At 47.0% G+C, this 27,551-nt stretch overlaps 1 protein-coding gene across 1 annotated transcript in view; it reads right to left on the reverse strand.

The window, feature by feature from the left end:
* PASD1 (PAS domain containing repressor 1) overlaps positions 1 to 27,551 on the reverse strand; it is a 167,991-nt gene that overhangs the window by 47,934 nt on the left and 92,506 nt on the right. The window contains exons 8-11 of the mRNA XM_067471693.1: positions 23,281 to 23,394; positions 16,577 to 16,695; positions 14,317 to 14,399; positions 1,575 to 1,681 (exon numbers count right to left, since the gene is read on the reverse strand). Of these exons, the coding sequence (XP_067327794.1) occupies positions 1,575 to 1,681; positions 14,317 to 14,399; positions 16,577 to 16,695; positions 23,281 to 23,394 (423 nt within the window). The remainder of the gene's footprint in view (positions 1 to 1,574; positions 1,682 to 14,316; positions 14,400 to 16,576; positions 16,696 to 23,280; positions 23,395 to 27,551) is intronic.

Raw genomic sequence — 27,551 nt, forward strand, 5'->3', positions numbered from 1 at the left:
ACCTTGGATCGTCTTAACTATTCTTCAATTCTGCCTGTCTCCTGCGTGGACTTCGGACCGTTCCTCATACTGCTTTTTGTGTTGTGATTTTTGAACTGACTGTATTCCATTCCAACCGCAAACTGTTTTGCCTTCAGTTTCCTTTTTTCTGCCCAGACTGCCTGGTTTGCTGTTTTGTTTACATTCCTGCAAGCCGCAGGCTCTTTTGTTTACACGCTCTGCTGATAATCATAGAATCATAGAATCAAAGAGTTGGAAGAGACCTCCTGGGCCACCATCCAGTCCAACCCCATTCTGCCAAGAAGCAGGAATATTGCATTCAAACCACCCCTGACAGATGGCCATCCAGCCTCATAGAATCATAGAATCAAAGAGTTGGAAGAGACCTCATGGGCCATCCAGTCCAACCCCATTCTGCCAAGAAGCAGGAATATTGCATTCAAATCACCCCTGACAGATGGCAATCCAGCCTCTGTTTCAAAGCTTCCAAAGAAGGAGCCTCCACCACACTCCCTCCGGGGCAGAGAGTTCCACTGCTGAACGGCTCTCACAGTCAGGAAGTTCTTCCTAATGTTCAGATGGAATCTCCTCTCTTGTAGTTTGAAGCCATTGTTCCGCGTCCTAGTCTCCAAGGAAGCAGAAAACAAGCTTGCTCCCTCCTCCTCCCTGTGGCTTCCTCTCACATATTTATACATGGCTATCATATCTTCTCTCAGCCTTCTCTTCTTCAGGCTAAACATGCCCAGCTCCTTAAGCCGCTCCTCATAGGGCTTGTTCTCCAGACCCTTGATCATTTAGTCGCCCTCCTCTAGACACATTCCAGCTTGTCAATATCCCTCTTGAATTGTGGTGCCCAGAATTGGACACAATATTCCAGATGTGGTTTAACCAAAGTGGAATAGAGCATGGGGAGCATGACTTCCCTAGATTTAGACACTATGCTCCTCTTGATGCCTGAGGCCAAAATCCCATTGGCTTTTTTTGCCGCCACATCACATTGTTGGCTCATGTTTAACTTGTTGTCCACGAGGACTCCAAGATCTTTTTCACACGTACTGCTCTCGAGCCAGGCATTGTCCCTCATTCTGTATCTTTGCATTTTGTTTTTCCTGCCAAAGTGGAGTATCTTGCATTTGTCACTGTTGAACTTCATTTTGTTAGTTTTGGCCCATCTCTCTAATCTGTCAGAGAGATGGGCCAAAACTAACAAAACATAAGAGCCATTTGACTTGTTAATTGCCATTAAACTCCTTTTGTTAACCCTTAAGCGGCTGTTTCGCCTCGTTGGTCTGCCTGGGTCTTGACACTCAATCCATTTTTTTTTTGTCGTAAAATTAGGTGCCTCGGCTTTTATTTGGGTCGGCTTATACTCGGGTATATACGGTATATTAAACCAAAACAAACACCCAAACCTTTAAATATCGGTTTTGGCTTCACGGTGAGAATGAAAGGCAAAGTGAAATGGCTTTCCTAAGTGTTTTTGGCATGTCAGTAGAGGTTTGCATCAGCGATTTAAATTAAGTCGCTCTTTAAATACACCGGAGCCCATGGCAACAAGGAGTAAGATCACTTACAGTGCTCGTGGCACCGAGCGAGGAGCTCCAAGTCGTCGGCGTGATAATAGTCGTACCCAGATGTCCCGAGCACCTCGAACGGCAAATATCCTATAATCGGCGGCGCCCTGGAAGCAAAGAAAGAAGCAATGAATACAAAGCGTGGTGTCATTTCATGTCGAGAGTCCTTTGGCATGAAAAAATAATATACTTAATCAAAATCAAACTCCGCAAAAACCAATTTACCCAGATCCGACACAGTATATCGATACCATATATATAGCTTCACTTCACTTCACTACAAGACGCACTGCCTGAACATCAAGCAAAAAGTGGGCACTAGAAACAATATCATACGAAAGCTGACTGGCACAGCCTGGGGATCACAACCAGATACAGTGAAGGCATCTGCCCTTGCTACTCTGCTGCTGAGTACGCATGCCCAGTCTGGAACACATCTCACCACGCTAAAACAGTGAATGTGGCTCTTAATGAGACATGGAGTGTCTGTGCCCCACACCACTAGAGAAATTACACTGTTTAGCCGGTATCGCACCACCTGACATCCACCGGGAAGTAGCAGCCAATAGTGAAAGGACCAAGGCAGAGACATCTCCAGCTCATCCCCTGTTTGGGTATCAGCCAGCACGTCAACGACTTAAATCCAGAAATAGTTTTCTAAGATCTACAGAGACACTCGCTGGAACACCTCAGCAAATGAGAGTCCAAAAGTGGCAGGCTCAAACCCAGAACCTCAACCAATAGCTGATACTACGATAGATAAAGGGACCTTTAATACTGTCAGGGGACAAATATATCACTTCCCACCTGCTGACACCACTTGAAAGGATCGTAGTTACTAATCCTACAGCTGGACACCAATTTAAAGGAATTTGATTCTTGGCACGGAGTGTTTATATATATATATATGAGGTAACGTGTGTACTCTGGTAGATTTGCTGCCACCACCTAAAATACTTTAGGATATTAAAGATGATTCCCTCAGGTAAACTTCTTCCTGCCACCCAGCTCCCCCTTAGCTCCCTGAGATGACGGTGATGTTAAGATGTTACCCGGTATTGCACCACCTGACATCCGCCGGGAAGGAGCAGCCAATAGTGAAAGGACCAAGGCAGAGACATCTCCAACTCATCCCCTGTTTGGGTTTCAGCCAGCACGTCAACGACTTAAATCTAGAAATATTTTTCTAAGATCTACAGAGACACTCGCTGGAACACCTCAGCAAGCGAGAGTCCAAAAGTGGCAGGCTCAAACCCAGAACTGATACCAGATGGGAGACTCCCCCCTGGGCACACAGAAGACAGGGAGACTTGGAAGGTGCTGAACAGACTGCACTCTGGCACCACGAGATGCAGAGCCAACCTCAAGAAATGTGGCCACAAAGTAGAATCCACGACATGTGAGTGCGGAGAAGAGCAAACCGCTGACCACCTGCTGCAATGCACCCTGAGCCCAGCCACATGCACAAGGGAGGACCTTCTTATAGTAACACCAGAGGCACTCCAAGGGGCCAGATACTGGTCAAAGGACATTTAACCAACTACCAAGTTGCAAAATCTGTGTGTTTTTTTTAAATATGTGTGTTTGTTTTGTTCTGTTAGATATGTAATACAATGGTATGGTTGCTAATGACATGATAAATAAATAGCCAGCACGTCAATGACTTAAATCAAGAAATAGCTTTCTTAGATCTACAGAGACACTCGCTGGAACACCCCAGCAAGCGAGAGTCCAAAAGTGGCAGGCTCAAACCCAGCACCTCAACCAATGGCTGATACCAAATGAGAGACTCCCCCCTGGGCACACAGAAGACGGGGCGACTTGGAAGGCGCTGAATAGACTGCGCTCTGGCACCACGAGATGCAGAGCCAACCTCCAGAAATGGGGCCACAAAGTGGAATCCACGACATGTGAGTGTGGAGAAGAGCAAACCACTGACCACCTGCTGCAATGCACCCTGAGCCCTGCCACATGATGCACCATGGAGGACCTTCTTGCGGCAACACCAGAGGCACTCCACGGGGCCAGAGACTGGTCAAAGGACATTTAATCCACTACCAAGTTTGCAAAATTTGTGTGTTTTTTAAATCTGTTTGTCTGTTTTGTTCTGTTAGAAATGTAATACAATTGACTGGTTGCAGATGACACGATAAATAAATAAATAAGGGTACTCATTACGTACAGAGCATTTAGGTAGATAGATAGATAGATAGATAGAGATAGATAGATAGATAGATAGATAGATAGAGATAGATAGATAGAGATAGATAGATATATAGATAGATACAGATAGATAGATAGATATAGATAGATACAGATAGATAGATAGATAGATAGATAGATAGATAGATAGATAGATAGAGATAGATAGATAGATAGAGATAGATAGATAGATAGATAGATAGATAGATAGATAGATAGACACACACACATACACATGCATGCATGCTTCCCAAGACTAATGTCAACACGAGGAGGCATATGAGCCATGCCATTTGGGAAGCATTCCTCCTCTTCAGCTGATTCATGCCCAGGATATTGGTCACTTCCTGTGCTGCTCTGAACGGGATCTTTTTGTTTAGATGTCCAACTCGGAAATGGGTGACTCAGCGCAGGATGAAAGGCTTCGATTTTTAAAGTGCTCGAAGAGGCAGCGTAAAAAGCCTTGCAAAATTGCATGGAAAGAACATTAGACGAGGTACAAATTCAATGAGTGCGAGACATTTTACAGGAGCTCCAGAAAAGTGCGACGGTTCCTCATGTTGTCGTGACCCCCGATATTTTCGTTGCTATTCCACAACTGTAATTTTGCTCCTGTTATGAATCGTAATGTAAATATCTGATACGCAGGATGTATTTTCATTCACTGGGCCAGATTTGGCACAAATACCCAATACATGCAAATTTGAACACTGGTGGGGTTGTGGGGGATTGGTTTTGTCATTTGGGAGTTGTAGTTATCTATATATATAAAAAGAGAAAGGGCATCCAACGGGACAGCAAAACACGAAAACCCCTGGCCCAAAACACACCAAACTTGGCATGCACAAACCTCAACCCACAAGGTATGCAGATAGCGATTCAAAATTGTAAACAACATTTCGACACACTCACAAAATCAAAAACCAACTGAGCATGCGCAATGTTGCCCCGCCACAAGTCCCCGGCGCGCGCACATGGCTGGCCGCCCAACGCATCCTCCGCCAAGCCACGCCCCCAGGAAGGAAGGAAACAGGGAGGGGAAAAAGGAAACAAAGGAAGAAGTAGAGAAAAGGGAAGGGAAGAGAGAAGGAAAGATGAAACCAAAGAACAAAAGGAGGAATGAAAAAAGAGATAGAGAAGGAAGAAAGGAGAGGAAGGGGAAGGGGAAGAAAAAGGGGGGAAGGAATATTTATTATTATTATTTATTTGGGGTTCTTTTACCCCGCCCTTCTCACCCCGAAGGGGACTCAGGGCGGCTTACAGGGGCAAGGCACAATTTGATGCCTGCATCATAAACAATTGTACACAAAATTACACAAAATTACAACAATTCACAGTTGACATGCATACAATATAACCATAAAATCAATAAAAACATTAAAAACCAAATATAAACCCAGTTCTCCTCTTACATGGTCAGTGTTTGTTAACACCTAGATCTAATTTTCGTTCCATTCATCCATCCTGCTGGTCATACTTGCCTGATTGACTGATTTAATTGCCAGAGTGCCCAAAGGCCTGGTCCCATAACCAAGTTTTCACCCTCCTCCTGAAGGCGAGGAGGGATGATGATGCCCTAATCTCCCCCCGGAGTGAGTTCCACAGGTGGGGGGCCACCACTGAGAAAGCCCTGCTCCTCGTCCCCACCAGCCTCACTTGTGACAGTGGTGGGGTTGAGAGCAGGGCCTCCCCAGATGATCTCAGACTCCGGGGTGGGACGTAGAGGGAGATACGTTCGGACAGATACACTGGACCGGAAATGTACAGGGTTTTGTAGGTCAAAACCAGCACCTTGAATTGTGCTCGGAACTGAATCGGCAGCCAGTGGAGCTGGCACAACAGGGGGGTGGTATGCTCCCTGTATGTCGCTCTGGTGAGCAATCTGGCTGCCGCTCGTTGGACTAGTTGAAGTTTCCGAACTGTCTTCAAGGGCAACCCCACGTAGAGAGCGTTGCAGTAGTCTATTCGGGATGTAACAAGAGCGTGGACCACCGTGGCCAGATCAGACTTCCCGAGGTACGGGCGCAACTGGTGCACAAGTTTTAGTTGTGCAAAAGCTCTCCTGGCCACAGCTGAGACCTGGGGTTCCAGGTTCAGCGATGAGTCCAGGATCACACCCAAGCTGCGAACCTGCGTCTTCAGGGGGAGTGGAACCCCATCCAGCACAGGCTGTAACCCTATGCCCTGTTCGGCCTTGCGACTGACCAGTAGGAGCTCTGTCTTGTCTGGATTCAATTTCAATTTGTTAGCTCTCATCCAGTCCGACACAGCAGCTAGACACCGATTCAAGGTCTGGACAGCCTCCTTGGTGACAGGTGAGAAGGAGTGACAGATCTGGACATCATCTGCGTAGAGATAACATCTCAATCCGAAACTCCGAATGATCTCTCCCAGTGGCTTCATGTAGATGTTAAATAACATTGGGGACAGGATCGAACCCTGTGGGACTCCACACGACAACGGTTGTGGGGCCGAACAGGTGTCACCCAGTAACACCTTCTGGGACCGTCCCTCAAGAAATGACTGGAGCCACTGCAGAGCAGTACCCCCCAATAGGTAGGTACCTCTCTTTCATAATAGTCCAGATATCTACCTCTACTTTGAAAATTCTTACTATAGGTCACAGCAACGTGTGGCAGGGCACAGCTAGTCTATCTATGTAAAAATGCTCTGTGCATAATGAGTACCTTAAAAAACAAAAGAACCAATGAACAAAATCGCACCAAATTTGGCACCAAAACGTCTCACAACACAAGGAGTGACCATCACTCAAAAAATTATGATTTTGTCATTTGGGAGTTGTAGTTGCTTGGATTTATAGTTCACCTACAATCAAAGAGCATTCTGAACCCCACCAAAGACAAAACATCAAAGGGAAACAATAATCCTCTTTTCAGCAATACTCCCAAGTCTTGCAGGCGCTCTCCGCGGTGCTGAATCCCACCCCTGATGCACAGACTCATCCCCTTTGATGTTTCCCATTGCAAGTTCCAGCCTTGAAGACAGCCGAACCCTGCCTTGCCCTGAAAACAATGCAGACCTTCCCCCCCCCCCCCAATAGATTTAACAAGCAATTATCAATCGCAATGGCCCAGACGGCGTGACTAATACGCAAAGCAATGCCTCCGACTACAGCGAGAGGCTGAGAGTGTGAGTGGCTTCACACTCCCGTCTCAAGATAGGATTTCCTGTGACATTTCCCCCGTTTAAAATAGCAACATGATTTTTTCCACAATACATTTTTTTTCCAGGACGATGCGTACAATCCGCGTCTCTCCTAAGGTCCTCGTTTTCAGAGTCAAGCATTTGAAAATGCCTGCATCTCCTATGTCGCTTTATACCGGGATTGTGGCACAGCAGGCTGAGTGTCAGCTGCATTAAGATCACTCTGACCAAAAGGTCATGAGTTCGAAGCCAGCCCGGGTCGGAGTGGGTTTCCAACCAATTGTGTAGCCTGTTGTCGACCTTTGCAACCCGAAAGACAGTTGCATCTGTCAAGGAGCCCCCGGTGGTGCAGTGGGTTAAAGCCCTGTGCCGGCAGGACTGAAGATCGACAGGTCGCAGTTTTGAATCTGGGGAGAAGTGGATAAGCTCCCTCTAATAGGAGCATAGTGTCTAAATCTAGGGAAGTCATGCTCCCCATGCTCTATTCTGCTCAGGTTAATCCACACCTGAAATATTGTGTCCAATTCTGGGCACCGCAATTCAAGAGAGATATTGACTCTAAGCTGGAATGTCCAGAGGAGGGCGACTAAAATGATCAAGGGTCTGCAGAACAAGTCCCATGAGGAGCGGCTTAAGGAGCTGGGCATGTTTAGCCTGAAGAAGAGAAGGCTGAGAGGAGACATGAGAGCCATGTAGAAATATGTGAGAGGAAGCCACAAGGAGGAGGAGGGAGCAAGCTTGTTTTCTGCTTCCTTGGAGACTAGGACGCAATGGAACAATGGCTTCAAACTCCAAGAGAGGAGATTCCACCTGAACATGAGGAAGAACTTCCTGACTGTGAGAGCCGTTCAGCAGTGGAACTCTCTGTCCTGGAGTGTGGTGGAGGCTCCTTCTTTGGAAGCTTTTAAACAGAGGCTGGATGGCCATCTGTCAGGGGTGATTTGAATGCAATATCCCTGCTTCTTGGCAGAATGGGGTTGGACTGGATGGCCCAGGAGGTCTCTTCCAACTCTTTGATTCTATGATTCTATGATTCTATCAGCTCCAGCTCCTCATGCGAGGACATGAGAGAAGCCTCCCACAAGGATGATGAAACGTCAAAATATCCGGGTGTCCCCTGGGCAACATTCTTGCAGACGGCCAATTCTCTCACAAGACACTCCTGACACAACAACAAAAAAAAATCTGTCAAGTAGGAAAATTAGGTACCACCTTGTGTGGGGAAGCTAAATTAACTAATTTATGAGGCTATAAAGAAGACTCCAGCAAAGCATTCCAGCGGGGAAGCATGCGGGGAATGCGAAAGTGCTTCATCAGCATCGCAGATGGACGAGGAAAGCGACACGTCCCCTGGCGGCCAAAAAAAAGTTAAATAGCCTCTATGTATGTCGGTATACGTTGTATGTCCAAAATTGGCATTGAATGTTTGCCATATATGTGTACACTGTAATCCGCCCTGAGTCCCCTGCGGGGTGAGCAGAAGGGCGGAATAGGAAAGCTGCAAATAAATAAATAAATTGCATTTATTTCATACAATCATAGAATAGATGACCTGGTGGGCCATCCAGTCCAACCCCATTCTGCAAAGAAGCAGGAAAATCGCCTTCAAAGCACCCCCGACAGATGGCCATCCAGCCTCTGCTTCAAAGCCTCCAAAGAAGGAGCCTCTACCACACTCCGGGGCAGAGAGTTCCACTGCTGAACATCTCTCACAATCAGGAAGTTCTTCCTAATGTTCAGGTGGAATCTCCTTCCTTTCCTGTAGTTTGAAGCCATGGCTCCATTGCGTCCTAGACTCCAGGGCAGCAGAAAACAAGCTTGCTCCCTCCTCCCTAGGACTTCCCCTCACCTCTTGGTCCCTGGCTCTCATCATGTCTCCCCTCAGCCTTCTCTTCTGCATGCTGAACATGCTCAGCTCTTTCAGCCACTCTGTCCTCATAGGGCTTGTTCTCCAAACCCTGGACCCTTTGAGTCCTCCTCTAGACACATTCCAGCTTAGAATTAACACCTCCCTTCAATTGCGGTGCTCAGAATTGGAAACAATGTGATTCCAGATAAAGTGGTCTGACCAAGGCAGAAAAGAATAGAGGGGTAGTCATAGAATCATAGAATCAAAGAGTTGGAAGAGACCTCATGGGCCATCCAGTCCAACCCAGGAATATTGCATTTAAATCACCCCTGACAGATGGCCATCCAGCCTCTGTTTAAAAGCTTCCAAAGAAGGAGCCTCCACCACACTCCGGGGCAGAGAGTTCCACTGCTGAACGGCTCTCACAGTCAGGAAGTTCTTCCTCGGGTTCAGATGGAATCTCCTCTCTTGTAGTTTGAAGCCATTGCTCCATTGCGTCCTAGTCTCCATGGAGGCAGAAAGGAAGCTTGCTCCCTCCTCCCCCCTGTGGCTTCCTCTCACATATTTATACATGGCTCTCATCATGTCTCCTCTCAGCCTTCTCTTCTTCAGGCTAAACATGCCCAGCTCTTTAAGCCGCTCCTCATAGGGCTTGTTCTCCATACCCTTGATCATTTTAGTCGCCCTCCTCTGGACACATTCCAGCTTGTCAACTCTCACATATTTATACATGGCTATCGTATCTCCTCTCAGCCTTCTCTTCTCCAGGCTAAACATGCCCAGCTCCTTAAGCCGCTCCTCATAGGGCTTGTTCTCCAGACCCTTGATCATTTTAGTCGCCCTCCTCTGGACACATTCCAGCTTGTCAACTCTCACATATTTATACATGGCTATCGTATCTCCTCTCAGCCTTCTCTTCTCCAGGCTAAACATGCCCAGCTCCTTAAGCCGCTCCTCATAGGGCTTGTTCTCCAGACCCTTGATCATTTTAGTCGCCCTCCTCTGGACACATTCCAGCTTGTCAACTCTCACATATTTATACATGGCTATCGTATCTCCTCTCAGCCTTCTCTTCTCCAGGCTAAACATGCCCAGCTCCTTAAGCCGCTCCTCATAGGGCTTGTTCTCCAGACCCTTGATCATTTTAGTCGCCCTCCTCTGGACACATTCCAGCTTGTCAACTCTCACATATTTATACATGGCTATCGTATCTCCTCTCAGCCTTCTCTTCTCCAGGCTAAACATGCCCAGCTCCTTAAGCCACTCCTCATAGGGCTTGTTCTCCATACCCTTGATCATTTTAGTCGCCCTCCTCTGGACACATTCCAGCTTGTCAATCTCTCTCTTGAATTGTGGTGCCCAGAATTGGACACAATATTCCAGGTGTGGTCTAACAAGGCTGATGGGGAGCATTACTTCCTTAGATCTAGACACTATGCTCCTCTTGATGCAGGCCAACATCCCATTGGCTTTTTTTGACGCCACATCACATTCCTGGCTCATGTTTACCTTCCTCTCCACGAGGACTCCAAGATCTTTTCCCACACGTCCTGCTCTCAAGCCAGGCCTCATCTTCCCCTTTTCTGTCTCTTTGCATTTCGTTTTTCCTGCCCAAGTGGAGTATCTTGCATTTGTCCCTGTTGAACTTCATTGTGTTAGTTTTGGCCCATCATCTCTCTAATCTGTCAATATCGTTTTGAATTCTGCTCCTGTCCTCTGGAGTATTGGCTCTCCCTCCCAATTTGGTGTTTTCAGCAAACTTGATGATCATGGAGATTCCATCTGAACATGAGGAAGAACTTCCAGATTGTGAGAGCCGTTCAGCAGTGGAACTCTCTGCCCCGGAGTGTGGTGGAGGCTCCTTCTTTGGAAGCTTTTAAACAGAGGCTGGATGGCCATCTGTCAGGGGTGATTTGAATGCAATATTCCTGCTTCTTGGGAGAATGGGGTTGGACTGGATGATGGCCCAGGAGGTCTCTTCCAAGTCTTTGATTCTATGAATCTATGATTCTATGACTCCCAAACTACATTTCCCAGAGTTCTGTGCTTCTTCCGTCTCTTTCCCAGAGAACTCGGCTTCCTCCCTGCAGCCTTTTTGGCTTTGCTTTGGCAGCCTTTTTGGCCCATGAGGTCTCTTCCAACTCTTTGATTCTATGAATCTATGATTCTGTGATTCCCAAACTACATTTCCCAGAGTTCTGTGCTTCCTCCGTCTCCTTCCCAGAGAACTCGGCCTCCTCCCTGCAGCCTTTTTGGCTTTGCATTGGCAGCCTTTTTGGCTTTGCTTTGGCAGCCTTTTTGGCCCATGAGGTTTCTTCCAACTCTTTGATTCTATGATTCTATGATTCTATGCCTTGGCGCACAAGTCTTAGTTGTGCAAACACCCCCCTGGTCACCACCGAAACCTGGGGTTCCAGGCTCAGTGATGAGTCCAGGAGAACCCCCAAGTTGCAAACCTGTGCTTTCAAGGGGGGTGTAACCCCATCCAGCGCATCCGATACCCTGCTCGGCCTTGTGACTGACCAGGAAGACCTCTGTCTTGTCTGGATTCAACTTGTTCACCCTCATCCAGTTCGACACAGCGGACAGGAACCGGTTCAGGACCTGAACAGCCTCCTTAGTAGCTGGTGACAAGGAGTAGTAGAGTTGGACGTCATCTGCGTATAGATGATCAGGGGTCTGGAGAACAAGCCCTATGAGGAGCAGCTTAAGGAGCTGGGAATGTTTAGCCTGAAGAAGAGAAGGCTGAGAGGAGATATGATAGCCATGTATAAATATGTGAGAGGAAGCCACAGGGAGGAGGAGGGAGCAAGCTTGTTTTCTGCTTCCTTGGAGACTAGGACGCAAGGGAACAATGGCTTCAAACTACAAGAGAGGAGATTCCATCTGAACATGAGGAAGAACTTCCTGACTGTGAGAGCCGTTCAGCAGTGGAACTCTCTGCCCCAGAGTGTGGTGGAGGCTCCTTCTTTGGAAGCTTTGAAACAGAGGCTGGATGGCCATCTGTCAGGGGTGATTTGAAGGCAATATTCCTGCTTCTTGGCAGAATGGGGTTGGACTGGATGGCCCATGAGGTCTCTTCCAACTCTTGGATTCTGATTCTATTATTCTGGTGGGCCGTCATCCGGTCCAACCCCATTCTGCCAGAGAGCAGAAAAATCACCTTCAAAGCACCCCCGACAGATGGCCATCCAGCCTCTGCTTCAAAGCCTCCAAAGAAGGAGTCTCTACCACAATCCGGGCAGAGAGTTCCACTGCTGAATCATAGAATCAAAGAGTTGGAAGAGACCTCATGGGCCATCTAGTCCAACCCCATTCTGCCAAGAAGCAGGAATATTGCATTTAAATCACCCCTGGCAGATGGCCATCCAGCCTCTGTTTCAAAGCTTCCAAAGAAGGAGCCTCCACCACACTCCGGGGCAGAGAGTTCCACTGCTGAACAGCTCTCACAGTCAGGAAGTTCTTCCATGCAACGGCTTCATGTAGATGTTAAACAACATGGAGGGGCAGTACCGAACTATCTTGAGTGTGACAAAGAGACTGAAGGTCTAGAGAAGAAGAGAAGAGTTTCTCTGGACTTCGGTTTGCTTTGTTTTAACATGCGAAGCAGAACCAAAGACAGCGATGTCTACGCCTCTCGTCAATAACAAAAGCGACAACTATGTTTGCCTTCCCAACGATCACAACATTTCCTATAAACTACCAAAGTCAATGTTGTCAAGCTTTCATCACAAAGCAGGAGGAAGGACCGTTTTAGAGGTCAACGAGCGTTCCCTCCTCATATATTGTAATTGCCCCGTTTCCACTTTTAGCTGTCATGAAACTCAAAGTAAACCTTCTAAAGCAGGCAAACATGACCCAGAATGAATTGTAGATTTGAGAGATGAAAACCTTCCCATAAGGAGGCCATGTAGGAGATAGATCGAGCGATCACTTAGTTGTCCTCCCACTGCGTATAACCACCGGAGCTAAATAAGCCACGTTGCTAAGGGAATATATAAACCAACACTCATCTCTATAGAATGATTAAGACGATTAATGATTAAGACGATTAAGACGATCATTGCCACGCCTTTCATTATGAATCCATCATCATTGTTATGGCCCCTGTCTGATCCCACAGCAAGCTGGCTTCAGGAAAGGCAGAAGCTGCACATCGCAAGTGCTGAACCTGACTCGGCATATAGAAGATGGCTTTGAAAGGCAGCAGATCACAGGAGCGGTCTTCATAGACCTGTCAGCTGCCTATGATACTGTGAATCACCGCCTCCTCCTGAGAAAAATGTATAATATCACAAAGGACGACTATCTCACCCGCCACATAGGAAACCTGCTACAAAACAGGAGCTTCTTTGTTGAGTTTCAGGGCCACAGAAGCAGATGGCGGAAACAGAAGTATGGGAGCATGTTTGCTCCATCCATGTTCAACATCTACACAAATGACCAACCACTGCCAGAAGGGAAACAGAGCTTCATCTATGCTGATGATCGTGCCATCACCGCTCAAGCAGGGAGCTTTGAGATGGTTGAACAGAAGCTCTCCAAAGCTCTAGGCGCTCTTACTGCCTATTACAGGGAAAACCAGATGATCCCTAATCCATCTAAAACATGTGCTTTTCATCTCGAGAACAGACAAGCATCCCGAGCTCTGAGGATTATTACCTGGGAAAGAATCCCACTGGAGCATTGGAGCCCACCCAAATACCTGGGAGTCACTCTGGACCGCGCTCTGACCTACAAGAAGCACTGCCTGAACATCAAGCAAAAAGTGGGTGCTAGAAACAATATCATACGAAAGCTGACTGGCACAACCTGGGGATCACAACCAGACACAGTGAAGACATCCACCCTTGCGCTATTCTACTCTGCTGCTGAGTATGCATGCTCAGTGTGGAACACATCTCACCACGCTAAAACAGTGGATGTGGCTCTTAATGAGACATGCCGCATTATCACGGGGTGTCTGCACCCTACAACACTGGAGAAATTACACTGCTTAGTTGGTATTGCACCACCTGACATCCGCCAGGAAGTAGCAACCAATAGCGAAAGGATCAAGGCAGTGACATCTTCGACCCATCCTCTGTTTGGGTATCAGCCAGCACGCCAGTGCCTTACATCAAGAAATGGTTTTCTAAGATCTACAGAGACACTTGCTGGAACACCTCAGCAAGCAAGAGTCCAAAAGTGGCAGGCTCAAACCCAATGGCTGATACCAAATGAGAGACTCCCTCCTGGGCACACAGAAGACTGGGTGACATGGAAGGCGCTGAACAGACGGTGCTCTGGTACCACGAGTTGCAGAGCCAACCTCAAGAAATGGGGCCACAAAGTGGAATCTACGACATGCGAGTGGGGAGGAGAGCAAACCACTGACCACCTGCTGCAATGCAACATGAGCCCTGCCACATGCACCATGGAGGACCTTCTTGCACCAACACCAGAAGCACTCCAAGTGGAGAACTACTGGTCAAAGGACATTTAATAGAATACCAAGCTTGCAAACTTTGTGTTTTGTTTGTTTACCTGTGGTCTAAAAACAGGAACTTCCATTCCAGGCTGTGCCTCGATGTGAATTCTTCGCACGGCTCTTCCACGTTGCAAAGTTCCTGCAGAAAACAGATGGCAATGTGAGCGGCCGCCTCTTTCGTCCTGCCTTTCAATAAATGCACTTCTTGAAAAATAAATAAAGACATCGGGCCATCTGGTGAACAGGGCTGCCGGCTATACAGGCCTTACATTGGGACACAACGACTCGTAACAGCTTTCCTCTGAAGAGCAACCTTAGTCTGGTTTCTAAAGGGTTCCGATGGATTCTGGAGCAGATTGGTGTCGATTCAGTGTCAAGAATCCCTTAACGCAGTGCTTCCCAATCTGGGGGTCGGGACTCCTGGGGTGTGTGGTTGTGAGCGGGTTTCAGAGGGGTCGCTAAAGACCATCAGAAAACACATATTTCTGATGGTCTTAGGAACGACTTTGGCAGAGGCGGCCCTAAGTAATTTTCAAAGGTAAGCAAACTGTATTTTGGCGCCCCCCCCCCCCAACCAATCATTGATATATATTTTCTGTTTGTGGTGGGAGTTCTGTGTGCCATATTTGGTTCAATTCCATCATTGGTGGAGTTCAGAATGCTCTTTGATTGCAGGTGAACTATACATCCCAGTAACTACACTTGCCGCACTTGCTCCCTTGCCTGGCCCGCTTTGGGTCCGGGGGCGTGCCTGAAGACCCCGGCGTGAGCACCAAAAGTCACCTCTTCTCCTGACTTTCTCCTCAGCCATTGGGACCAAGAGAGAGAGGGAGAGAGAGAGAGAGAGAGAGAGGTGGAGATGCCCACCTTTCCTGAAGATAGGCACAAAAACAAAGGAGGGAGCGGAGGTGGGAGATACCTCCAGCCGGAGGGGCTCTCTCTCTCTCTCTCTCTCTCTCTTGGTCCCAATGGCTGAAGAGAGAGAGATGCCCAGCTTTCCTGAAGGTAGGCGCAAAAACAAAGGAGGGAGCGGAGGTGGGAGATACCTCCAGCCGGAGGGGCTCTCTCTCTCTCTCTCTCTCTCTCTCTCTCTCTTGGTCCCAATGGCTGAAGAGAAAGTCAGGAGAAGAGGCGACTTTTGGTGCGCACGCTGGGGTCTTCAGACACGCCTCTGGACCCGAAGCGGGCTGGACACGGAGGCTCTGCCCCTTGGCCCACCCACAGATTGGAGAGATGTAGAGGAGGCAGGTGGAGTGCTGGGGGATTGGGAAAGGGAGCCAGTCATGGGGAAGAGATCGAACGCAGAGAACGATTGCGCACCCGGTGGCCGGGTGGAGCAGGAACGAGAGGGGCGAGGCGAGGCTCAAGGGCCCGGCCCTTTTGGGAAGAGGATCGCCTGGCAGCGAGGCAAGGAAGCCGAGGCTCCCCCGGACTGCGAGGGCTGTTGTGAGCTGAGGGGGCGCTCCTCAAGTGGCGGTCGAGGGGCATTTACAGAGGCGCCTCTGCGCCCCTGGCAAAAAAAAAGTGTTCTGCGACCGCTTACTTCGCGTAATGGACGAGCCGCCCCTGCACTTCTGTTTGGGTATCAGCCAGCACATCAACGACTTAAATCTAGAAATATTTTTCTAAGATCTACAGAGACACTCGCTGGAACACCTCAGCAAGTGAGAGTCCAAAAGTGGCAGGCTCAAACCCAGAACCTCAATCAATGGCTGATACCAGATGAGAGACTCCCCCCTGGGCACACAGAAGACGGGGCGACTTGGAAGGCGCTGAACAGACTGTGCTCGGGCACCACGAGATGCAGAGCCAACCTTCAGAAATGGGGCCACAAAGTGGAATCCACGACATGCGAGTGGGGAGGAGAGCCAACCACTGACCACCTGCTGCAATGCAACCTGAGCCCTGCCACATGCACAAGGGAGGACCTTCTTGCGGCAACACCAGAGGCACAACAAGTGGCCAGATACTGGTCAAAGGACATTTAATCCACTACCAAGTTTGCAAAAATTTGTGTTTTTTTATCTGTTTGTTTGTTTTGTTCTGTTAGAAATGTAATACAATGGTCTGGTTGCTGATGACACGATAAATAAAATCAGATATTCACATTGCGATTCAAAACAATAGCAAAATGAGTGTTATGAAGTAGCAACGAAAATAATTTTATGGTTGGGCGTCACCACAATATGTGGAACTGTATTAAGCGGTCGCGGCATTAGGAAGGTTGAGAAACTCTGCCTTAGCCCATTGGGTTTAAAGATTGCATTGGTTTCTGGGTTATTTGGGAGTTGGGTCTTGAGCAAAGAGATGGCCTACCTTCAAGAACTGTGGCGTGACCAGGCGGACTGTGGCTACGAGGCAGATCTGCTCTTCGTTGGCGGATCGGAACACCCGGGCGATGGCAGATTCAAACCCATTGTGAGATGATGTAGGCACTGGGAACAAACAAACCAAATGTATAAACATAAATACATACAATTTGTAAAAGTTGAAGATTATTTTTTCTCTCTCTTGTCCTTGTGTTAGCAAAAGGAACACTTCCACTGTTTGGGTTGCAAATGCCTCTTCTTTCTCAAAGACAGGATGACAAACCTGATGCCAATAAAAGAGCAACGCAACTAAAACCTTAAGAGATACATGCCAACTGATGGGTCCATTCTTAAGAAGCTATAATAGAAAAGATGCACAGTATCAATGCTCCCCATGCTCTATTCTGCTTTGGTTAGACCACACCTGGAATATTGTGTCCAATTCTGGGCACCACAATTCAAGAGAGAGATTGACAAGCTGGAATGTGTCCAGAGGAGGGCGACTAAAATGATCAAGGGTCTGGAGAACAAGCCCTATGAGGAGCGGCTTGGGGAGCTGGGCATGTTTAGCCTGAAGAAGAGAAGGCTGAGAGGAGATAGGATAGCCATGTATCAATATGTGAGAGGAAGCCACAGGGAGGAGGAGGGAGCCAGCTTGTTTTCTGCTTCCTTGGAGACTAGGACGCAATGGAGCAATGGCTTCAAACTACAAGAGAGGAGATTCCATCTGAACATGAGGAAGAACTTCCTGACTGTGAGAGCCGTTCAGCAGTGGAACTCTCTGCCCCAGAGTGTGGTGGAGGCTCCTTCTTTGGAAGCTTTTAAGCAGAGGCTGGATGGCCATCTGTCAGGGGTGATTTGAATGCAATATTCCTGCTTCTTGGCAGAATGGGGTTGGACTGGATGGCCCAAGAGGTCTCTTCCAACTCTGATTCTAGGATTCTATGATTCTATGATTCTATGATATAGAATTACAGAAGTACATATACACAGTTACACACATATATCCAAGGTGGGTGAAAAAGTAATGCCTCCACCGGGTTGTTGTAGGGTTTTTTGGGCTATATGGCCATGCTAATCAAGGTGGTCAGTTGAAACATCCACACCTAGCTCCAGCAGACAAGAGTTCTTTGTCCCACCCCAGTCATTCCACAGATATATAAACCCATTTTCCTACTTCCAACAAACCTCACAACCTCTGAGGATGCTTGCCAGAGATGCAGGCGAAACGTCAGGAGAGAATGCCTCTAGAACATAGCCCTATAGCCTGAAAAAACCTACAACAACCCAATGTAATGTTTGTTTGTGAGATTAACAGAACTCATATAATAATATAGAATATAGAATAATAATGTATTATAATAACAATCTATATAAATAAAAATGTAATGTTCATTTGTGGGATTAACAAAACTCCAAAACCACTGGACAAATTGCTGCCAAATTTGGACACCACACACCTACTAACCCAAGGAGTGACCATGCTTGCCATAGATGCAGGCGAAACATCAGGAGAAAATGCCTCAGCACATAGAAGATGGCTTTGAAAGGCAGCAGATCACAGGAGCTGTCTTCATAGATCTGTCAGCAGCTTATGAGACTGTGAACCACCACCGCCTCCTCCTGAGACAAATGTATAGTATCACAAAGGACGACCACCTCACCCGCCTCATAGGAAACCTGCTACAAAACAGGAGCTTCTTTGTTGAGTGCCAGGGCCAGAGAAGCAGATGGCGGAAACAGAAGAACAGCCCTTACTATTATAGGGGAAACCAGCTGATCCCTAATCCATCTAAAACACAGACATGTGCCTTTCACCTCAAGAACAGACAAGCATCCCGAGCTCTGAGGATTATTACCTGAGAAGGAAGGAATCCCACTGGAGCATTGCAGCACAGCCAAATACCTGGGAGGAGTCACTCTGGACCGTGCTCTGACCTACAAGAAGCACTGCCTGAACATCAAGCAAAAAGTGGGTGCTAGAAACAATAGCATACGAAAGCTGACTGGCACAACCTGGGGATCACAACCAGACACAGTGAAGACATCTGCCCTTGCGCTATGCTACTCTGCTGCTGAATACACATGCCCAGTGTGGAACACATCTCACCACACTATAACAGTGGAAGTGGCTCTGAATGAGACATGCCGCATTATCACGGGGTATCTGGAGATATTACACTGCTTAACCGGTATTGCACCACCTGACCTCTACCGGGAAGGAGCAGCCAATAGTGAAAGGACCAAGGCAGAGACATCTCCAGCTCATCCCCTGTTTGTGTATCAGCCAGCACGTCAACGACTTAAATCAAGAAATCGTTTTCTAAGATCTACAGAGACACTCGCTGGAACACCTCAGCAAGCGAGAGTCCAAAAGTGGCAGGCTCAAACACAGAGCCTGATACGAAATGAGAGACCTCCCCCTGGACACACAGAAGACTGGGCGACTTGGAAGGCGCTGAACAGACTGCGCTCTGGCCCCACGAGATGCAGAGCCAAACTCAAGAAATGGGGCCACAAAGAGGAATCCACGACATGAGAGTGTGGAGAGGAGCAAACCACTGACCACCTGCTGCAATGCAACCTGAGCCCTGCCATTTGCACCATGGAGGACCTTCTTGCGGCAACACCAGAGGCACTCCAAGGGGACAGAGACTGGTCAAAGGACATTTAATCAACTACCAAGCTTGCAAACTTTGTGTTTTTTTATCTGTTTGTTTTGTTCTGTTAGAAATGTAATACAATGGTCTGGTTGCGGATGACACGATAAATAAATACATGGTATAAAAATGTGAAAATGAAAATTTAAAAAACCCAAAACATTTGATTCAAAAAGGCAAGGCAATTAAAACCTTTAAAACGTTCAACCCAACGCTTCTTTTTATAGGAATGGCTTATTGACGCCGTGTTATTACAGGCGGAGAGATTGGAAAACTGGGCCATGGAGGAGCAATTAAAAAAATTAGATGGCAGGGAAAGAAACACAATACCATTAGAGTTGCCAAGGAGAAGCAGAAGGAAAGAGGAGAAGAGAGATGAAAAAGATTTCTGGAGCAATGTCTTGTCGAAGGCTTTCATGGCCGGAATCACTGGGTTGTTGTAGGTTTTTCCGGGTTATATGGCCATGTTCTAGAGGCATTCTCTCCTGACGTTTCGCCTGCATGTACAGCAAGCATCCTCAGAGGTAGTGAGGTCTGTTGGAACTAGGAAAATGGGTTTTATATATCTGTGGAATGACCAGGGTGGGACAAAGGACTCTTGTCTGCTGGAGCTAGGTGGGAATGTCTCAACTGACCACCTGGATTAGCATTTGATGACCTGGCAGTGCCTCTAGCATTCTCTCCTGACGTTTCGCCTGCATCTATGGCAAGCATCCTCAGAAGTAGTGAGGTCTGTTGGAACTAGGAAAATGGGTTTTATATATCTGTGGAATGACCAGGGTGGGACAAAGGACTCTTGTCTGCTGGAGCTAGGGGTGAATGGCTCAACTGACCACCTGGATTAGCATTTGATGACCTGGCAGTGCCTCTAGCATTCTCTCCTGACGTTTCGCCTGCATCTATGGCAAGCATCCTCAGAAGTAGTGAGGTCTGTTGGAACTAGGAAAATGGGTTTTATATATCTGTGGAATGACTGGGGTGGGGCAAAGGACTCTTGTCTGCTGGAGCTAGGTGGGAATGTTTCAACTGACCACCTTAATTAGCATTTGATGGCTAGGCAGTGCCTGGGGGAATCTTTTGTTGAGAGGTGATTAGATGTCCCTGATTGTTTTCCCTCTGTTGTTTTGCTGTTGTAATTTTAGAGTTTTTTTTTAAATATTGGTAGCCAGATTTTGTTCATTTTCATGGTTTCCTCCTTTCTGTTGAAATTGTCCACATGCTTGTGGATTTCAACACAAAATCCGCTAAGAACTCGCAAACACAGACAAGGAACTGCTGCACCTCCATATCAACATCAGCCAGAAGCACCTGATGCCTCTGAAGATGCTTGCCATAGATGCAGGTGAAACATCAGGAGAAAATGCCTCTAGAACAGTGTTTCTCAACCTGGGGGTCGCCACAGGTTTCAGAGGGGTCACCACAGACCATCAGAAAATACAGTATTTTCTGTTGGTCGTGGGGGTTCTGAGTGGGAAGTTTGGCCAAATCTATCGTTAGTGAGGTTCAGAATGCTCTTTGATTGTAGGTGAACTATAAATCCCACTAAATATAACTCCCAAATGTCAAAATCTCTCCCCCCCCCCCCCCAATTCCATCTGTGTTCATATTTGGGCACATGGAATATTCATGCCGAGTTTGGTCCAGATCCATCATTGTTTGAGTCCACAGTGCTCTCTGGATGTAGGTGAACTACAACTTCCAAACTCAAGGTCAATGCCCACCAAACCCTTCCAGTATTTTATGTTGGTTGTGGGAGTTCTGTGTGCCAAGTTGGGTTCAATTCCATCATTGGTGGAGCTCGGAATGCTCTTTGATTGTAATGAACTATCAATCCCAGCAACTACAACTCCCAAAAGTCAAGGTCTATTTTCCCCAGGCTCCACCAGTGTTCACATTTTGCGCATATTGAGTATTTGTGCCAAGTTTGGTCCAGATCCACCATTGCGTGAGTCCACAGTGCTCTCTGGATATAGGTGAACTACAGCTCTCAAACTCAAGGTCAATACCCACCAAACCCTTCCAGTATTTTCTACTGGTCATGGGAGTGTCCCAAATTTGGTTCAATTCCATTGTTGATGGAGTTCAGAATGCTCTTTGGTTATAGGTGAACTATAAATCCCAGCAACTACAACTCCCAAATTACAAAATCAATCCTCCCCCAACCCCACTAGCATTTACATGTGGGTGCATTGGGTATTTGTGCCCAGTTTGGTCCAGTGAATGAAAATACATATTCCATATCTAATATTTACATTATGATTTATAACAGTAGTAAAATGACTGTTATGAAGTAGCAACAAAAACAACGTTATGGTTGGGGGTCACCACAACATGAGGGTCAGTTGAAACATTCCCACCTAGCTCTGAAGGATGCTAAGCAAGGGGCTTTGAATGAAATTAACAACAAAATAGAAGTATACCCTTTCTCTGTAGGAAAAGAGCAATACGGAAGAAAATGTTTTTAAGAAACAAGATGTGACATGTAGAGGTACAAGAAGGCACTTTCTTACACTGGATGTTGTGTTGTGGTTAACTTCAAAGGTTGTAGTAAAGTGCAGAGTCTGCATGTACAAGAAGGTACTTTCCATCAAAAGGTCAAGGGAGAGGGGCTGGAAAGAGAGTACTTTCCATGACAAAAAAAAATGTTTTTGTTTACTTGAGGTTATATCAGTGATTCTCAACCTTCCTAATGCCACGACCCCTTAACACAGTTCCGGATGTTGTTGTGACCCCCAACCAGCAAATTATTTTCATGACAACTTCACAACTGTAATTTTGCTACTGTTTTGAAGCATTATGTAAATATCTGATATGTATTTTCATTCACTGGACCAAATGTGGCAAAAATACACGATAGAAATTTGAACACTGGTGGCATTGGGTGGGGGATTGATTTTGTCATTTGGGAGTTGTAGTTGCTGGGATTTATAGTTCACGTACAATCAAAGAGCATTCCGAACTCTACCAATGATGGAATTGAACCAAACTTGGCACACAAAATTCCCATGACCAACAGAAAATACTGGAAGGGTTTGATGGGCATTGACCTTGAGTTTTGGAGTTGTAGCTCACCTACATCCCGAGAGCACTGTGGACTCAAACAATGATGGATCTGGACCAAATTTGGCATGACAATCAATATGCCCAAATGTGAACTCTGCTGGAGTTTGGGGAAAATAGACCTTGACATTGGGAGTTGTAGTTACTGGGATTTATAGTTCACCTACAATCAATGAGCATTCTGAACACCACCAAGATTAGAATTGGGCCAAACCTCCCACACAGAACCTCCATGACTAACAGAAAATACTGTGTCTTTGGCGACCCCTCTGACACCCCCTCGTGACCCCTCCAGGGGTCCCAACCCCCAGGTTGAGAAACGCTGGGATATATATTTGGTGGTCAAAAGCCAAGAGGGGGAGGCAGTCACTTGAAGGGTAGCATCTACGTATGCTACCAGGCTGTCCGTCTTCTTCATGAAGAAATTAAAATAAACCTTGTTGTTTTATCTCTTTTGGGACTGTCTCCTTCCTTACGTGTTCCCGTGACTGCAGTGGACCTAAGAAGATCCAATTTAGAGTCTCTAACAGCTCCAGCAGACAAGAGTCCTTTGTCCCACCCTGGTCATTCCACAGATATATAAAACCCATTTTCCTACTTCCAACAGACCTCACTACCTCTGAGGATGCTTGCCATAGATGCAGGCGAAACGTCAGGAGAGAATGCTAGAGGCACTGCCAGGTCATCAAATGCTAATCCAGGTGGTCAGTTGAGACATTCCCACCTAGCTCCAGCAGACAAGAGTCCTTTGTCCCACCCTGGTCATTCCACAGATATATAAAACCCATTTTCCTACTTCCAACAGACCTCACTACCTCTGAGGATGCTTGCCATAGATGCAGGAGAAACGTCAGGAGAGAATGCCGCTAGAACATTTATGGAGCAGTTTGTATACAGCTTTCATTCCATATTAAAGAAGTTATTACACAGTCCATCTCTCTCTTCTGAACGTATGACAAAAAAGAGAGAAGGGAACAACACGGCCACTTACCATGCGTAAAATATTTGAAGTCGACGACAAACTTGACGTATTCGTATGTGATGGGTTCATTTGGATCCAAGTTTCCTCGAGCGAAATGGCAGCAAAATTCTATTTGTTTTTCAGCTGAAAGAAAGAGGCAACACGTTTCAGAACTGCAGTGTCGCACAAGTTGCTTTAGACTTTGCAAACCGCAGCATTTTGCAAAATAGAAATTTCCATCACCTTTTAGAGATGTTGTGATCTTTGGAAAGGCGCAACCTTGTTTGAAGTCATAACCTTTTGAAAAAGGATGCCATTCGTGCAAGGCAATTAGGTTTCTCAGTTGTTAAACTGATGTACCAACGATATGCCAATGCACAAAAACATAAACACACATATATAGCAGAGTTTCAGAAGTGTTCTTTTAGTTGCCCCAAAACATCTACTCTCCCTTAATATATATATATATATATATATATATATATATATATATTTACTTTGCTTATATACCGCTGTTCTCAGCCCGAAGGCGACTCACAGTGGTTCACAACAGATAAGAACAGCAAACTTTCAATGCTACAGTGTAAAAAACAATTAACAACATAACATATTACATGATTAATAAACAATTACTACAGTAACCATTCACTATTCGCTATCGTCTCATCATCAGAAACATGATCCAGATTCATCATCCATTATTCCGTTCCAATGTTCATTAACCAATCATTGCACTAATTATTCGAACGCCTGTTCAAACAGCCAGGTCTTCACTTTCTTGTGGAATACCATTAGAGATGGTGATAGTCTAATGTCCATAGGAAGGGCGTTCCACAGCTGCGGGGCCACCACCGAGAAGGCCCTCTCTCTCGTCCCCACCAGCCGTGCTTGAGAAGCAGGCGGGATCGAGAGCAGGGTCTCCCCGGAAGATCTCAAAGTCCTGGTGGGTTCATAGGCAGAGATGCAGTTGGATAGGTAGCTTGGGCCGGAACCGTTTAAGGCCAATGCCAGCACTTTGAATTGAGCCCGGTAGCAAATCGGTAGCCAGTGGAGTTGGCGAAACAGGGGGGTTGTATGCTCCCTGCGCTCCGCTCCTGTTAACATCATGGCTGCCGAGCGTTGGACTAATTGGAGCTTCCGAGCTGTTTCAAAGGCAACCCCACGTAGAGAGCATTACAGTAGTCTAAATGGGATGTAACCAGAGTGTGGACTACCGTGGCCAAGTCAGACTTCCCAAGGTATGGGCGCAGCTGGCGCACGAGCCTAAGCTGTGCAAATACTCCCCTGGTCACCGCCGAAACCTGGGGTTCCAAGCTCAGCGATGAGTCCAGGGTCACACCCAAGCTGCGTCTTCAGGGGGAGTGCAACCCCATCCAACACAGGCTGTAACCCTATGCCCTGTTCGGCCTTGCGACTGACCAGGAGTGCCTCTGTCTTGTCTGGATTCAATTTCAATTTGTTCTCCCCCATCCAGACCGTCACAGCGGCCAAGCACCGGTTCAGGACCTGGACAGCCTCCTTAGTAGCAGGTGGGAAGGAGTGACAGAGTTGGACATCATCCGCGTACAGATGACACCGTACCCCAAAACTCCGGATGATCTCTCCCAGCGGCTTCATGTAGATGTTGAACAACATGGGGGACAGTATTGAGCCCTGAGGAACCCCACAAGACAAAGGTTGTGGGGTTGAACAGGTGTCTCCCAATAACACCTTCTGGGACCATCCCTCAAGAAAGGACTGGAGCCACTGCAAAGCAGTACCCCCAAGTCCCATATCTATGAAGCGTTCCAGAAGGAGACCGTGGTCGACGGTATCGAAGGCCGCTGAGAGGTCCAGCAGAACTAACAGGGACACACTCCCCCTGTCCAGTTCCCGGCAAAGATCATCCACTAAGGCGACCAAAGCTGTCTCGGTACCATGCCCCGGCCTAAAGCCAGACTGTGCCGGATCCAGATAATCCGTGTCTACCAAGAATACCTGGAATTGTGAGGCCACCACACGTTCCAAGACTTTCCCCAAGAAGGGGAGATTGGAAACAGGCCGATAGTTGTCATATATGTGCCCTTAAATCATGCTCTCAAGAGACAAGACTTTATTTATACCCCGCTACCATCTCCCAAGGGACTCGGTGCGGCTTAGATGAGGCCGGGCCCACAATACATCAATAATAAAAGCAATAACAACAAATAATACAAAACAATAACATAAAAACTCATAATAAAAAATAAGCAATAAACATTAACAGCAACACAGCGACGGGCCAAATGTAATAATTAAAATGTAACATTATGCTGAGCTGGGTGACTGTTTGATTCACCTCTGCCTAAATATTGGCAGAGTCCTGGCATCGCGACAGGTGGCCACCCTCGAGAGCGCCAGGCAGCCTTCAAAAGGGCTGCGGAAGGTCTCGCCAGGTCATCCAGAGTTTTGGAGTTGGGTGCCATCTCTACGCAGATGACACGCAACTCTACTACTCCTTTCCACCTAACTCCAAGGAAGCCCCTCGGGTGCAGGACGAGTGCCTGGCCGCTGTGTCTATCTGGATGAGGAGGAACAAGCTGAGGATCAATCCTGACAAGACAGAGGTCCCCCTGGTCGATCATAAACTGGATTGGGGTATAGGGTGACAACCTGTGCTGGACGGGGTTGCACTCCCCCTGAAGCCACAGGTCCACAGTTTGGGTGTCCTCTTGGACTCATCACTTATGCTTGAGGCTCAGGCGTCAGCGGTGGCCGGGAGGGCCTTTGCACAATTGAGACTCGTGTGCCAACTGTGACCATACCTTGTGAAGGCGAATCTGGCCAGGGTGGTCCATGCCTTGGTCACCTCCAGATTGGACTACTGTAATGCGTTCTACATGGGGCTGCCCTTGAAAATGGCCCAGAAATTTCAACTGGTTCAAGGGGTGGCGGCCAAGTTCTTAACTGGTGCTCCTTACAGGGAGCGGTCAACCCTCCTGTTTAAGGAGCTCCATTGGCTGCCATTCATTTTCTGGTCCCAATTCAAGGTGCAGGTTCTTACCTACAAAGCCCTGAACGGTTTGGGACCCGCCTACCTGTGTGACCGCATCTCCGTATATGAACCCACACGATCTCTCCGATCATCTGCAGAGGCCCTGCTCATGATCCCACCTGCGTCGCAAGCGCGATAGGTGAGGACGAGGGACAGGGCCTTCTCGGTGGTGGCCCCCCCACTCTGGAACTCTCTCCCCAAGGACATCAGACAAGCCCCAGCATTGGCAGTCTTTAGGAAGAGCTTGAAGACGTGGTTGTTCCAGTGTGCCTTCCCAGAATAGGAAACTCCGAGCATCATGTCCCAAATGCACTTTACTAGAGATTTAAGATTGTCTGCACACCGCACCTATCCTTAAAAACCTATCCATTTCAACTGGTCATGCCCAGCATTTTTAAAATTTTTAAACATTACATTTGGCCCGGCGTTAGTTTTAAATGCATTGTGGTGTTATTGTCTAATGTTTATTGCTATTGTTTTAATGTTTATTGCTTGTTTTCTGAGTTTATTTATTGTTGTATTTGTTATGCTGTTGTGTTATTGATGTGTTGGGCCTCGGCCTCTTGTAAGCCGCACCGAGTCCTTTGGGAGATGTTAGCGGGGTATAAATAAAGGTCTATTATTATTATTATTATTATTATTATTATTATTTATTATTATTATTATTACAAGGAAGCGTGCATTCTCTGTGTCTGGCACTGGTTTCTCAAGCGGCTGGAAGCGGGGTTGTTTGGCCCATTTTATCTGTATACATTTTTTGGCTGCATAAATATTACAATTAATATATTATTATTATTATTATTATTATTATTATTATTATTATCTTTATTTGTACCCCGCTAGCATCTCCCAAAGGACTCGATGCGGCTTACAAAGGCCAAGGCCTCAAAACACAACAATACAACACCTAAAGCAAATTAAAAACAATTAAAGCAATATAAATAACAAGCAATAAACAATACAACAAGACACAATACAACTGGGCCAGGCCAGAGTAATGGGTACAGGATTAAAAGTGCTGATGTGACAGGTGATATGCAAGGATTATAGGGCAAGTGCAGTGTGCGATGTGCAGTAATCTTAGTTCTAATAAAGTGCTTCTGGGACTTGTTGTTGGAGTTTTCCTATTCTGGGAAGGCACATCGGAACAGCCAAGTCTTCAAGTTCTTTCTGAAGGCTGCCAATGTAGGGGTCTGTCTAAGATCTTTGGGGAGGGTGTTCCAGAGTCGGGGGGCCACCACAGAAAAGGCCCTGTCTCGTGTCCCCACCAAACGCACTTGCGACGCCG

This window comes from Anolis sagrei, chromosome 10, assembly GCF_037176765.1.
Source record: "Anolis sagrei isolate rAnoSag1 chromosome 10, rAnoSag1.mat, whole genome shotgun sequence".
NCBI lineage: Eukaryota > Metazoa > Chordata > Lepidosauria > Squamata > Dactyloidae > Anolis > Anolis sagrei.